Below are 13,010 nucleotides of genomic sequence, written 5' to 3'. Positions count from 1 at the left end.
TGCATCTCTATTTATAGATCTACACTTTCACCACAGTGCCGTAAAGTAGGAAAACAACAGATGAGCGGTGGAAAGCTTGTTAGCTAAATAACAGAAACTACACTTTAAACAACGAAGAACTATATTTATTGAGTGTTGTTAACTTTCGACGTTAGTAGGCTTGTAGGTTATCTTAAGTTTATCTAATTTGTATGATGGAAGTTTTACGTCCATTTCTTATAAATATAAATGGAAGAATATATCGGAGAAATATCATTAAAGAAGAACATTATGAGGAAGAACAAGAAGATTTATCCTACATGAGACCACAGGGTAAGTGCAACTCTGCCAGCTCCACCAACTGTTCTAGTTATTTTAATCAGTTAAATTCTAATTCCATTAGTGAGGATGCTTAAAGTATTCACACTGCTTTGCTTTTTCCACATTTTATGTTACAGCCTTGTTCCAAACAGGATGAAATTCATTTTTTGCCCCCTCAAAATTCTACACACAACACCCCATAATGACAATGTGAAAATAGGTTTGTTTTTTGTTTTGTTTTTTAGATTTTTGCAAATTTATTAAAAAACAAAGTATTCGGCCTTTGCCATGAAGCTCAAGATTGAGCTCAGGTGCATCCTGTTTCCACTGATCATCTATGAGATGTTTCTACAGCTTAAATGGAGTCCACCTGATGTAAATTCAGTTGATGAGACATGATTTGGAAAGGAACACACCTGTCTACAATATAAGGTCTCACAGTTAACACTACACATCAGAGCACAAACCAAGCATGAAGTCAAAGGAATTGTCTGTAGGCCTCCAAGACAGGATTGTCTCAAAGCACAAATCTGGGGAAGGGTACAGAAACATTTGTGTTGCTTTGAAGGTCTCAATGAGCACAGTGGCCTCCATCATCCATAAATGGATGAAGTTCGGATCCACCAGGACTCTTCCTAGAGTTGACCGCCCATCTAAACTGAGCGATTGGGGGAGAAGGGCCTTAGTCACGGAGGTGACCAAGAACCTGATGGTCACTCTGTCATAGCTCCAGCATTCCTCTGTGGAAAGAGGAGACCTTTCCAGAAGGACAACCATCTCTGCAGCAATCCACCAATCAGGCCTGTATGGTAGAGTGGCCAGACGGAAGCCACTGCTTAGTAAAAGGTACATGGCAGCCTACCTGGAGTTTGTCTAAAGGCTTCCTGAAGGACTGTCAGACCATGACAATTAATTCTCTGGTCTGATAAGACAAAGATTGAATTTTTTTTTGGAGTGAATGGCAGGCATGTTTGGAGGAAACCAGGCACCATTCCTACAGTGAAGCATGGTGGTGGCAGCATCATGCTGTTGGGATGTTTTTCAGTGGCAGGAACTGGGAGAATAGTCAGGATTGAGAGAAAGATGAATACAGCAATGTACAGAGACATCCTGGATGAAAACCTGCTCCAGAGCGCTCTTGACTGGGGTGACAGTTCATATTTTAGCAGGACAATGACCCTAAGCACACAGCCAAGATATCAAAGGAGTGGCTTCAGAACAACTCTGTGAATGTCCTTGAGTGGCCCAGCCAGAGCCCAGACATGAATCTGATTGAACATCTCTGGCGAGATCTGTAAATGGCTGTGCACCGACGCTTCCCATCCAACCTGATGGGGCTTGAGAGGTGCTGCAAAGAGAAATGGACACAACTGTCCAAAGATAGGTGCACCAAGCTTGTGGCATCATATTCAAGAAGACCTGACTGTAATTGCTGCCAAAGGTGCATCAACAAAGTATTGAGCAAAGGGTGCGAATATTTATCTAAACATGATTTCTTAGTTTTTTATTTTTAATAAATTTGCAAAAAAAAACAAAAAACTTTTTCATGTTGTCATTATGGGGTGTTGTAAGTAGAATTTTGAGGGGGAAAATAGAATTTACTCCATTTTGGAATAAGGCTGTAACATAACAAAATGTGGAAAAAGTGAAGTGTTGTGAATACTTTCTTGATGCACTGTATGATATTGTGGTAGTCGTATAAAAAGTAACTTTAAGTTGAACCTTAGTTAAAGTTACATATGCACAGCACTGCTTTAAAAGGGTAATTTTAATCAGCTTTATATTGAGCTAATATACTCTCTGGCTGTGGTACACCTGGTCAGCAGTTGTTTAAAGGGACAACACATTACATATTAATTAATCAATATACAGTGAGGAAAATAAGTATTTGAACACCCTGCGATTTTGCAAGTTCTCACACTTAGAAATCATGGAGGGGTCTGAAATTTTCATCTTAGGTGCATGTCCACTGTGAGAGACATAATCCCCCCAAAAAAATCCGGAAATTACAATGTATGATTTTTTTTTTTTTTTTTATAATTTATTTGCATGTTACTGCTGCAAATAAGTATTTCAACACCTGTCAATCAGCAGAAATTCTGGCCCTCAAAGACCTGTTTGTCTGCCTCTAAAAAGTCCACCTCCACTCCACTTATTATTCCAAATTTGAAGCACCTATTTGAGGTCGTTAGTTGCATAAAGACACCTGTCCACCCCACACAATCAGTAAGACTCCAACTACTAATATGGCTAAGACCAATGAGCTGTCCAAAGACACCAGAGACAAAATTGTAGATCTCCACAAGGCTGGAAAGGACTACGGGGCAATTGCCAAGCAGCTTGGTGAAAAAAGATCAACTGTTGGAGCAATTATTAGAAAATGGAAGAAGACTTGACTGTCAATCTCCCTCGGACTGGGGCTCCATGCAAGATCCCACCTTGTTGCGTATGAATGATCCTAAGAAAGGTGAGGAATCAGCCCAGAACTGCACGGGAGGAGCTGGTCAATGACCTGAAGAGAACTGGCACCACTGTTTCCAAGGTTACTGTGGGTAATACACTAAGATGTCATGGGTTAAAATCATGCATGGCACGGAAGGTTCCCGTTTAAATCAGCACACGTCCAGGCCCGTCTTAAGTTTGCCCATGACCATTTGGATGATCCTTAGGGGTCATGGGAGAAAGTTATGTGGTCAGCCAAAATAGAACTTTTTGGTCTTAATTCCACTCGCCATGTTTGGAGGAAGAAGAATGCTGAGTACCATCCCAAAAACACCGTCCCTACTGTGAAGCATGGGGGTGGAAGCATCATGCTTTGGGGGTGTTTTTCTGCACATGGGACAGGACGACTGCACTGTATTAAGGAGAGGATGACCAGGGCCATGTATTGCGAGATTTTGGGGAACAACCTCCTTCCCTCAGTTAGAGCATTGAAGATGAGTTGTGGATGGGTCTTCCAACAAGACAATGACCCGAAGTACACAGCCAGGATAACCAAGGACTGGCTCTGTAAGAAGCATATCAAGGTTCTGGAGTGTCTAGCCAGTCTCCAGACCTAAACCCAGTAGAAAATCTTTGGAGGGAGCTCAAACTCCTGTGTTTCTCAGCAACAGCCCAGTAACCTGGCTGATCTAGAGAAGATCTGTGTGGAGGAATGGGCCAAAATCCCTGCTGCAGTGTGTGCAAACCTGGTGAAAAACTGCAGGAAACGTTTGACCTCTGTAATTGCAAACAAAGGCTACTGTACCAAATATTAACATTGATTTTCACAGGTGTTGAAATACTTATTTGCAGCAGTAACATACAAATAAATAATTAAAAATCATACATTGTGATTTCCGGATTTTTCTTTTTTTTTTTTTTTTTTAGATTATGTCTCTCACAGTGGACATGCACCTAAGATGAAAATTTCAGACCCATAACTGCAGAAGTGGGATGTAGAAAGTACCGTGCCTCAGTCACAGTTAATTTTGCCCATGTTAACTTGCAGAAAATTTGCCATATTTTCACCAAATTTGAACTGTAACTCCCAAATGCATGAGTTTGAACGTGAGCACCGTCAGGTTTCACAAAGACCCTCTAAGGGCTGCCCACTTTTCTAAGCAGAGTATCAGTCGTGCTTTAAAAAAAAAAGTAAAATAATTCATTGATTAGGACAATAGTCGTTGATTAAAATAGTAGATTCATTTAATTATTCATTGGGCACATTAATTGTTGTGGCCACGAGAACTTTAAGAAAATGTATTACCTTTTCGCTGAATTTGACATGTCAGACGAGTTAGAATTTGAGCTAAATTTGGTTTCACCATCAACAAGATTTTCACCAAATATGAACTGGATGTCTCAAATGAAAGTATCTCAGATTAGTTTGAATTTGAGCATGATATGGTTTCACTGCCTAATTTGCTGAACAGAGCATTGTTGTGTCCATGGTAACTTGAAGAAAAAATTTCCACATTTTATACTGGTTTGAACTGTACCTCAGACATGGGGCCAAATACAAAAGTATTTGTATTTTAAAATACTTAAATACATTTTTTTGGAGTATTTGTATTTTCTGATTTTGAATTCAAAGTATTTGTATTTCAAATACATCACTGATCCCAAGTATTTCCAAATATGTTTACAAGTTCTTTTTCAAATACTTTTCAAACTTGGGAATCTCTGTGACACCGTGTTGAGACACACCAGAAAACTATAAGCTCCACATTATTGTGATTGAGATACAATAATACAATATGCTGAGACGAGAAGATATGACATTTTATTATTGTTTTGTGATATGGTGGATACAAAAGGATGCAATATTGATGGAAACAGAATATATATTGTGATAGTTTGATTATTGCCTGTGATATTATAATAGTGAATTTGTGATAAAACATTCAATTCTTTACTTATCAGCAGTATTTGGTCGTGATATTTTCACAATAAATTGTCACCGGCTTATCAGTTTTTGTGTTGCTTTGTTGTTTATAGTTCATAGAAAGTATTTGTATTTGAAATACTCAAAATATAAAGTATTTGTATTTGAAAAAGTACAACGGAATTGTATTTGTATTTGGAATTCTAAAATCTAAAGTATTTGTATTTAAATGCAATGCAAAGTATTTGACCCCATGTCTGCTGTACCTCCCGAATACATGTATCTCAGATGAGTCTGAATTTGAGCATGATCATGTTTCACCAAGACCCTATAAGGACTGACAATGAAGTAACTTGAATGTGATGTGTGATACTGAATTGAAAGTAGAATTGATCTGTTTATTTGACAATAACTATCCATTTCCACTGTACGTAGTCATTTTCCAAATCTTCCCCTTTAATTCTGTTGTTTTTGCCTGAAATGTTAATATAATTTTGCTTGTAACTTAACTGCATCCTTGAATACAAGATGTAAAGAAGAGAGTGAAGGGAACAGTTTGACATATGTATTTATTTTTAAATTATGATTAGACAGTGAGGATTGTGATGCAGAGGAAACCTGTGATAGCCACTGCATTGAACAAACTGATAAAGGATTCCGCTGTACAATTGATGTCCCAAGTGTCCTTTACAAGTAAGTTGTCAGCACGTTATGACTGTCCTCATTGTCCTCCTCTTGATTTACCTGAGCATAGAGTTACATCCAACAATTCTTATTTTCAAGACAAATTTGTGCCGGTCATTTTTTTATAGGGTTAAAAATATAAGACAATAATGCAAATTGTGGTTGTCAAATTCATGGAGCATTCATTAACATCAGTTATGACTCAAAGGTATGTTTACAGATTGATCGATACAAAAAAATGACAAGATTATCACATTTGTGAAGCTGGAACCAGTTTATGTTTGGTGTTTTCACTTGCTAAATTAATGAAATGATTACGTGACGGTCAGTCCGACTGAGTGGTGGTCATTTGGGATGCAAAGGAATTTTGTTGCAATGGGAAGTGGCACCAACACATAGCACCTTTACATGCTTTGAATCCTGATCTCAATAGTTTAGGATAATGATACTGCTGAGCTCCAAATCATGTAGAAGGGAGTTTCTGACATGTTCCTTTCTTTGATCCTGATTGATGACTTTTGATCCTGATAACTGCACATGATTTCTAATTGGTGACTGTTTATTCTAAAGAATTTAGATTCTAATCACTCACCTTTGATACTGAACTTTGATCTCTTCGCTGGACGTGGATCCAGATTGCCGAAAACATTATCTATTTGGCAGAGGCTCAAGGTTTACTGACCTTGACTTCGCGGATACAGTGGAATTAATGGATACAGTGACTGCAGCACTTGAGAAGCTGAGTGAGGAATCAGAGGTTTGGGGTTCAAGACTGAGTCAGGGCTAAATGAGTATCTGAAGTCAGGTATCACAACTGTGTCTATGTCGTTAAAGAGCTGAATTTGTAATTCACTTATCTCGGAAGTGACATTCATGTCTCTGGGTTCTCAACATTTGAGGTCGAGAAATGCCTTGGGAAGAGCTTATGAGCTCATGAGTTCACCATATATATATATATATATATATATATATATATATATATACGAGGTCTATTAGAAAAGTATCCGACCTTATTATTTTTTTCAAAAACCATATGGATTTGAATCACGTGTGATTGCGTCAGACAAGCTTGAACCCTCGTGCGCATGCGTGAGTTTTTCCACGCCTGTCTGTTGCGTCATTCGCCTGTGAGCAGGCTTTGAGTGAGGAGTGGTCCAGCCCCCTCGTCGGATTTTCATTGTCAGGAAATGACGGAATGATTTGGGCTTTTTTTCCATCAGAATTTTTTCAGAAACTGTTAGAGACTGGCAGCTGGAAACCATTAGAAGAATTTATCTGGCTTTCGGTGAAAATGTTATGGGCTTGGTAGAGAATAAGGAGTGTTACTGTCGCTTTAAGGACGGCCCCCGGCGGCTGTGGGGCGCCGCGCTCCGAAGCCGCCATCGACAGGCTGAACGACCATTTCATTTCTAAACGGATGGCTGTCTGGATCCGTGACCATCGTGTGCCATTTCTCTGGTTATCACAAGAGCTGGACATCAACCATTTTCCGGCAGATTTCACTTTTAACAAGAGATTTTGTCATGGAAAGCCGAGCGGAGGCTTCGCGCGTCACGATGGATTCGCTACTGGAGCGAGACAAAACCACCTCCGTTTTGGTCTCACAGGACGGGTTTGAGATGGCGTTCAGACAGCTGTCGGTGGTTTTTCCATCGAGTGATTATCCGAGAAATTGTGGATGTGCCTGGACATGCCAGAACATGTCCCGTGAGGCTTCATCATGGCGTTGCTGTGCGCCATGCGGCACCGCTGCGACGCGCAGAATTCCTCCACACCTCTGTCTCAGTGTGCCGAAAAAGTGCTGATGTCCACGTCTTTTCACAATTCCTGTGCTAGTCAGACGACGTCCCGGATAAAACACAGCATCCAGTTTAGAAATGAACGGCACATTCCACTGTTACAGGAGTTTTTGTCATGGAAAGAGGATCGGAACGTAGATTGATCGGTAAATCAAGAGCTTTGCCCCCCTACACAGCTCTCTTCACCATGACGGTCCGATACAGCGACCGCATCACTGCAGATGCTGCACCGATCCGTCTGTCGATCTCACGCTCCATCCGTCCCTCACTCGTGAACAAGACCCCGAGATACTTAAACTCCTCCACTTGAGGCAAGGACATTCCACTGACCTGAAGAGGGCAAAGCACCTTTTTCCGGTCGCGAACCATGGCCTCGGATTTGGAGGTGCTGATTTTCATCCCGGACGCTTCACACTTGGCTGCAAACTGCCCCAGTGCACACTGAAGGTCCTGATTTGACAAAGCCAACAGAACCACATCATCCGCAAACAGCAGAGATGACATTCTGTGGTTCCCAAACCAGACCCCCTCTACACCCTGGCTGCGCCTAGAAATTCTGTCCATAAAAATAATGAACTGAACCGGTGACAAAGGGCAGCCCTGGCGGAGGCCAACCTGCACTGGAAACAGGTTTGACTTACTACCGGCAATGCGAACCAAGTTCCTGCTGCGGTTGTACAGGGACCGGATAGCCCTTAGCAAAGGACCCCGGACCCCGTACTCCCAGAGCACCCCCCACAGGGTGCCCCGAGGGACACAGTTGAACGCCTTCTCCAGATCCACAAAACACATGTGGACTGGTTGGGCGAACTCCCATGAACCCTAGAGCACCCGATGGAGCGTGAAGAGCTGGTCTAGTGTGCCGCGACCAGGATGAAAACCACACTGCTCCTCCTGAATCCGAGGTTCGACCATTGGTCGAATTCTCCTCTCCAGTACTCTGTAATAGACCTTACCGGGGAGGCTGAGGAGTGTGATCCCCCTATAATTGGAACATGCCCTCCGGTCCCCCTTCTTAAACAGATGGACCACCACCCCGGTCTGCCAATCCAGAGGCACTGTCCCCAATCGCCACGCGATGTTGCAGAGGCGTGTCAGCCAAGACAGTCCCACAACATCCAGAGACTTAAGGTACTCAGGACGGATTTCATCCACCCCAGGAGCCTTGCCACCGAGGAGCTTTCTAACCACCTCGGTGACTTCGGCCCGGGTAATGGATGAGTCCTCCTCTGAGTCTCCAGTCTCTGCTTCCTCTTCGGAAGACGTGACGATGGGATTGAGGAGATCCTTGAAGTATTCCTTCCACCGCCCGACAACATCCCCAGTCAGGGTCAACAGCTCCCCACCCGTACCGTAAACAGTGCTGGTGGAGAGCTGCTTCCTCCTCCTGAGGCATCGGACGGTTTGCCAGAATCTCCTCGAGGCCGACCGATAGTCCTCCTCCACGGCCTCCCCGAACTCCTCCCAGACCCGAGTTTTTGCCTCTGTGACCGCACGGGCTGCGGCACGCTTGGCCTGCCGGTACCCGTCAGCTGCCTCCAGGGTCCCACCTACCAACAAAGATAAGTAGGACTCCTTCTTCAGCTTGACGGCATCCCTTACTTCCGCCGTCCACCACCGGGTTCGGGGATTGCCGCCGCGACCTGTACCAGAGACCTTGCGACCACAGCTACGAGCAGCCGCATCAACAATGGAGGTGGAGAACATGGTCCACTCGGACTCCATGTCTCCAACCTCCCCCGGGATCTGGGAGAAGCTCTCCCGGAGGTGGGAATTGAAGACCTCGCTGACAGAGGGTTCCGCCAGTCATTCCCAGCAGACCCTCACGATACGTTTGGGCCTGCCAGGTCTGACCGGCTTCCTCCCCTCCCAGCGGCTCCAACTCACCACCAGGTGGTGATCGGTCAACAGCTCTGCCCCTCTCTTCACTCGAGTGTCCGAGACACGTGGCCGAAGGTCAGATGATACGATTACAAAGTTGATCATCGACCTCTGGCTCAGGGTGTCCTGGTGCCACGTGCACTTATGGACACCCTTGTGCCCGAACATGGTGTTCGTGATGGACAAACTGTGACTAGCACAGAAGTCCAACAACTGAACACCACTCAGGTTCAGATCGGGGAGGCCGTGCTTCTCGATCACCCCCCTCCAGATCTTACTGTCGCCGCCCACGTGGGCATTGAAATCCCCCAGGAGAACAATGAAGTCCCCAGTCGGAGCGCTATCTAGTACCCCTCTCAGGGACTCCAAGAAGGTTGGGTACTCTGCCCTGCCGCTCGGCCTGTAGGCCGAGACAACGGTGAGAGACCTGTCCCCGACCCGAAGGCGTAGGGACGCGACCCTCTCGTTCACTGGAGTGAACTCCAACACGTGGCGACTGAGCTGGGGAGCAATAAGCAATGCGACCCCAGCTCTCCGCCTCTCCTCGTGGGCAACGCCAGAAAAATGAAGCGTCCAGCCCCTCTCCAGGAGTTGGGTACCAGAGCCCAAGCTGTGCGTGGAGGTGAGCCCGACTATCTCTAGTCGATATCTCTCAACCTCCCGCACAAGCTCAGGGTCCTTCCCCCCCCAGCGAGGTGACATTCCATGTCCCAACAGCCAGAGGCTGTGAGGATGGACCGGGCCGCCGGGCCACCCGCCCTCAACCGCCACTTAATCCTCTCTGCCCCGACCCCCATGGCCCCCTCTGCAGGTGGTGAACCCACAGGAGGGCGGGCCCACGTTGCTCTTTCGGGCTGAGCCCGGCCGGGCCCCATGGGCTAAGGCCCGACCACCAGACGCTCCTGCTGGTGGTTGGGGCTTAACCGGCGACCACTATATATATATATATGATTCTGAGACAAAGGGCAACTGGCAGAGGCTCCATTTGTGTTGCCCTTCTTTGTCTTGGCATCCGTCTGTCTGTCAGAAAGACATGTGAGCTTTGACCCTGATTGCTAACCTTTGAATTTGTTTGCAATATTTAAGTCCTGAGCATTGACTTCAAATAATCACTAGGGCTGTAACAAACGATTAATTGGATCATCGATGAATCTGATGGGGTTTCTACACGATTAATCGATTAATCGGATTAGTGGGGAATTTTTAAAAAATGTGCCAGGGAAACAGTTTTTCTCTCCTTCCATCACTTTGACAACAGAACATTATTTGAAAACTTAAAATACTTGAAAAATCAACAAATCGTCAAATGTCCCTTGGCTGTTGAAATATAAAATAATAAAGAATAAAACAGTTTATAATAAAGAACAAAAATAATTATTTCAAATGACAATGCTTTATCAAAGTGCTGAGTTGCCATAAAACAACACTGAAACATATAAATGTTATAAAATATATGGTGAAAAAAGAGATATTTTGTTGCTGCAAATGAGCAATTAGCATAACCAGTTAACCATAAAACCTAAATCAAAAACTGTAGCCTGACTCATATGTGCAACATTCTCTGTATAACTTGTCAACTATGTGGTGATTTCACAATGACACGTGACTCATGTCTCTTTCTCTAAAATTGTATTGTCGCATTATTAGTTATTATTACTATGATTATTGTTGCTATTATTATTAATATATAAATAAAAATAAATTAAAAAATATAATTTGGAATACATTTGACTCTTTTACAACAACAAACGTTGAGCCATTAATTATTATACAGAAAACAAATGCACAAACATGCTGAAATGCCAGCAGCTTAATGCTAACTTTAACATTGAAAATGCCATAGACATGCTAACGTGTTAGCATAAAATACATCTATCAGTTGTTTCAGAAGACCATAACAGGCCAGTTTAACATAAAAAAGGTAAATATTCCTCACAGACTTATGCTCTTTAGGGTTTTAGTGGGGAAAAATTAAGATAAAGTTAAATAAAACAAATGAAACCAACGAAGCAGCAGCTCGAAGCACTCCTTCATTGGTTCAAGATTCAGAGCAAAGTTCGGTTGATTATATTTGCGGTAAAACAAAGTTATTTAGCAACTAATCGATGACTAAATTAGTTGACAACTATTTTAATAATTGATTTTAATCAATTAACTTGATCAGTTGTTTCAGCTCTAATAATCACCATTAGAGCTCAAAGGTATCAGGAGCAAAGCTCAAAGATTAAGGATCAAAGACAGAATCCATCCATGGATCCAGAATTTACTAAAAGCTTCATTGACCAAGGGTCCATTTCTCCACTGCATCTCAATGGAATCCATTCAACTCCTTTCTAGTTCTAGCAATTGTTAGCAAAAACGTGATCTTCTTGATGGAGGATGGAGATCAATAATGCTACTGTTTCAGCTTCACTTTTATATTCTAAGCAGCATGGAATATGGACTGTTTTTTTTTGTATAGGTACATTATTGGCAAAAAAGGAGACACGCGCAGACGTCTGGAGTCTGACACAAAGACATCTATCAGCATCCCAAAACAAGGAATGGAAGGACAGATTGGTGAATATTAAGTTCAAATTTAGGCATTATAAGATCAGATGGCACTTTGTGTCAAAATGCTTGTCTTTGTGCAAAACAAAAAAATCTGTATCTTTGTCTGGCAGTTATCACAGGTCCCCAAAGAGCCGCAGTGTCCTCTGCAGTCACTCGAGTCGAGCTACTTGTTGAGAGTTTCAGAAGAAAGCAGCCTATTACACACTTTCTGTCTTTACCTCTGAATAACCCCAAAATTCAAGAAGGTTTCCTGGGATTTAAAGAAAAGGTGCTGGAGCATTGTTCACAGGTACTGTAGAAGGGGGCACATGAACTGTGAAAATCAACAACAGTAGCAGTTTGTGCTGCATTCAGAAATTGTTGTTACTCTACATGTAGGATCATGGAGTGGAAGAAAGCATCTTTCAGAACCCTGCAAAACTTCACCTGACACTTGGCATTTTGGTTCTGTTAAGTGAAACGGAAGTGAGAAAAGCGTGTCACCACCTTCAGGAGTGTCAAAATGTCATCAGGTAGGATCCAAAATAAAGTTCATACAATGTTACCATAGTCCATGAGCCAATTTTGACCTAATCGGTCTCACTTAAGGTGCAAGCAGCATTTCCAAGCCAGACTCGGTAAACCTCGCCCACACAACATGTTTGTTAGCCATACCAGGGTGGTAGTTATATCCATATAGGGGTCAGCGAAGGCTTACACAGGTGTCATAATGTAAAAATAATACTCCAGTCATACTGAGAAGTATACCACATTATTTATCTGATTATTACGATTCCAAAAATGTATAGTTTAGTCTATATGACTGAGCAAAAATTGTGACGGTCAATTTCAGTTTGTACAGGGGCCAAAAGTTGGTAAAAAGTGATGCAAACTACTGGTTGAGTGAATAGGGTTTTTAATGGGATTAGTTTGCACCATCTCATACGCTTATTTTTCATGATACTGGGTAAACCTCAGCCATCAGAAGTATATCTATGCAGTGAAAGTGTTGAACTTGTAGAGACATGCATGTCTCTGGATCCTCAGCCTTTGAGATTGAGAGACATCTGGAAAGAGCTTATGGAGTTGTAAGGTCGCAGGATAGAGGTGTTTGATGATGCCAATATCTCTGCAGGAGAACAAAAGGTCCAAGTCTTTAGGATTGTGTTGCTTCCTTTCTTACTCTATGATTATGAGGCGTGTATACTAACCAGTGGCCTCTATGGTCCAAGGCTTTAGGGACCCGTTTTCCTGTCTTACTTTATGATTGTGAGACGTGTATACTAACCAGTGGCCTAAGTCATTGACCGGATGTCTTTTGGACCAGGTCTCTTCAGAGGAGCCTTGGGTACCGTTGGAATGACTTTGTGTCAAATGAGTGGATACTTAGGGAGACTTAGATGAGAATTATCACTTGCATTGTGAGGGATCGTCAGCTTCGACATGTG

At 42.9% G+C, this 13,010-nt stretch overlaps 1 protein-coding gene across 2 annotated transcripts in view; it reads left to right on the top strand.

The window, feature by feature from the left end:
* The first annotated feature begins 56 nt into the window (after positions 1 to 56).
* The window catches only part of ascc1 (activating signal cointegrator 1 complex subunit 1), a 70,810-nt gene continuing 57,856 nt past the window's right edge, over positions 57 to 13,010 (top strand). For both annotated transcript variants that reach the window (XM_034193683.1, XM_034193682.1), the window contains exons 1-5: positions 57 to 312; positions 5,257 to 5,359; positions 11,492 to 11,589; positions 11,694 to 11,872; positions 11,962 to 12,095. In XM_034193683.1, the coding sequence (XP_034049574.1) occupies positions 192 to 312; positions 5,257 to 5,359; positions 11,492 to 11,589; positions 11,694 to 11,872; positions 11,962 to 12,095 (635 nt within the window). In that variant the 5' untranslated portion in view covers positions 57 to 191. The remainder of the gene's footprint in view (positions 313 to 5,256; positions 5,360 to 11,491; positions 11,590 to 11,693; positions 11,873 to 11,961; positions 12,096 to 13,010) is intronic.

Source organism: Thalassophryne amazonica, chromosome 18, assembly GCF_902500255.1.
Source record: "Thalassophryne amazonica chromosome 18, fThaAma1.1, whole genome shotgun sequence".
Taxonomy (NCBI): Eukaryota; Metazoa; Chordata; class Actinopteri; order Batrachoidiformes; family Batrachoididae; genus Thalassophryne; species Thalassophryne amazonica.
This window is presented reverse-complemented; position numbering and strand designations above follow the sequence as displayed.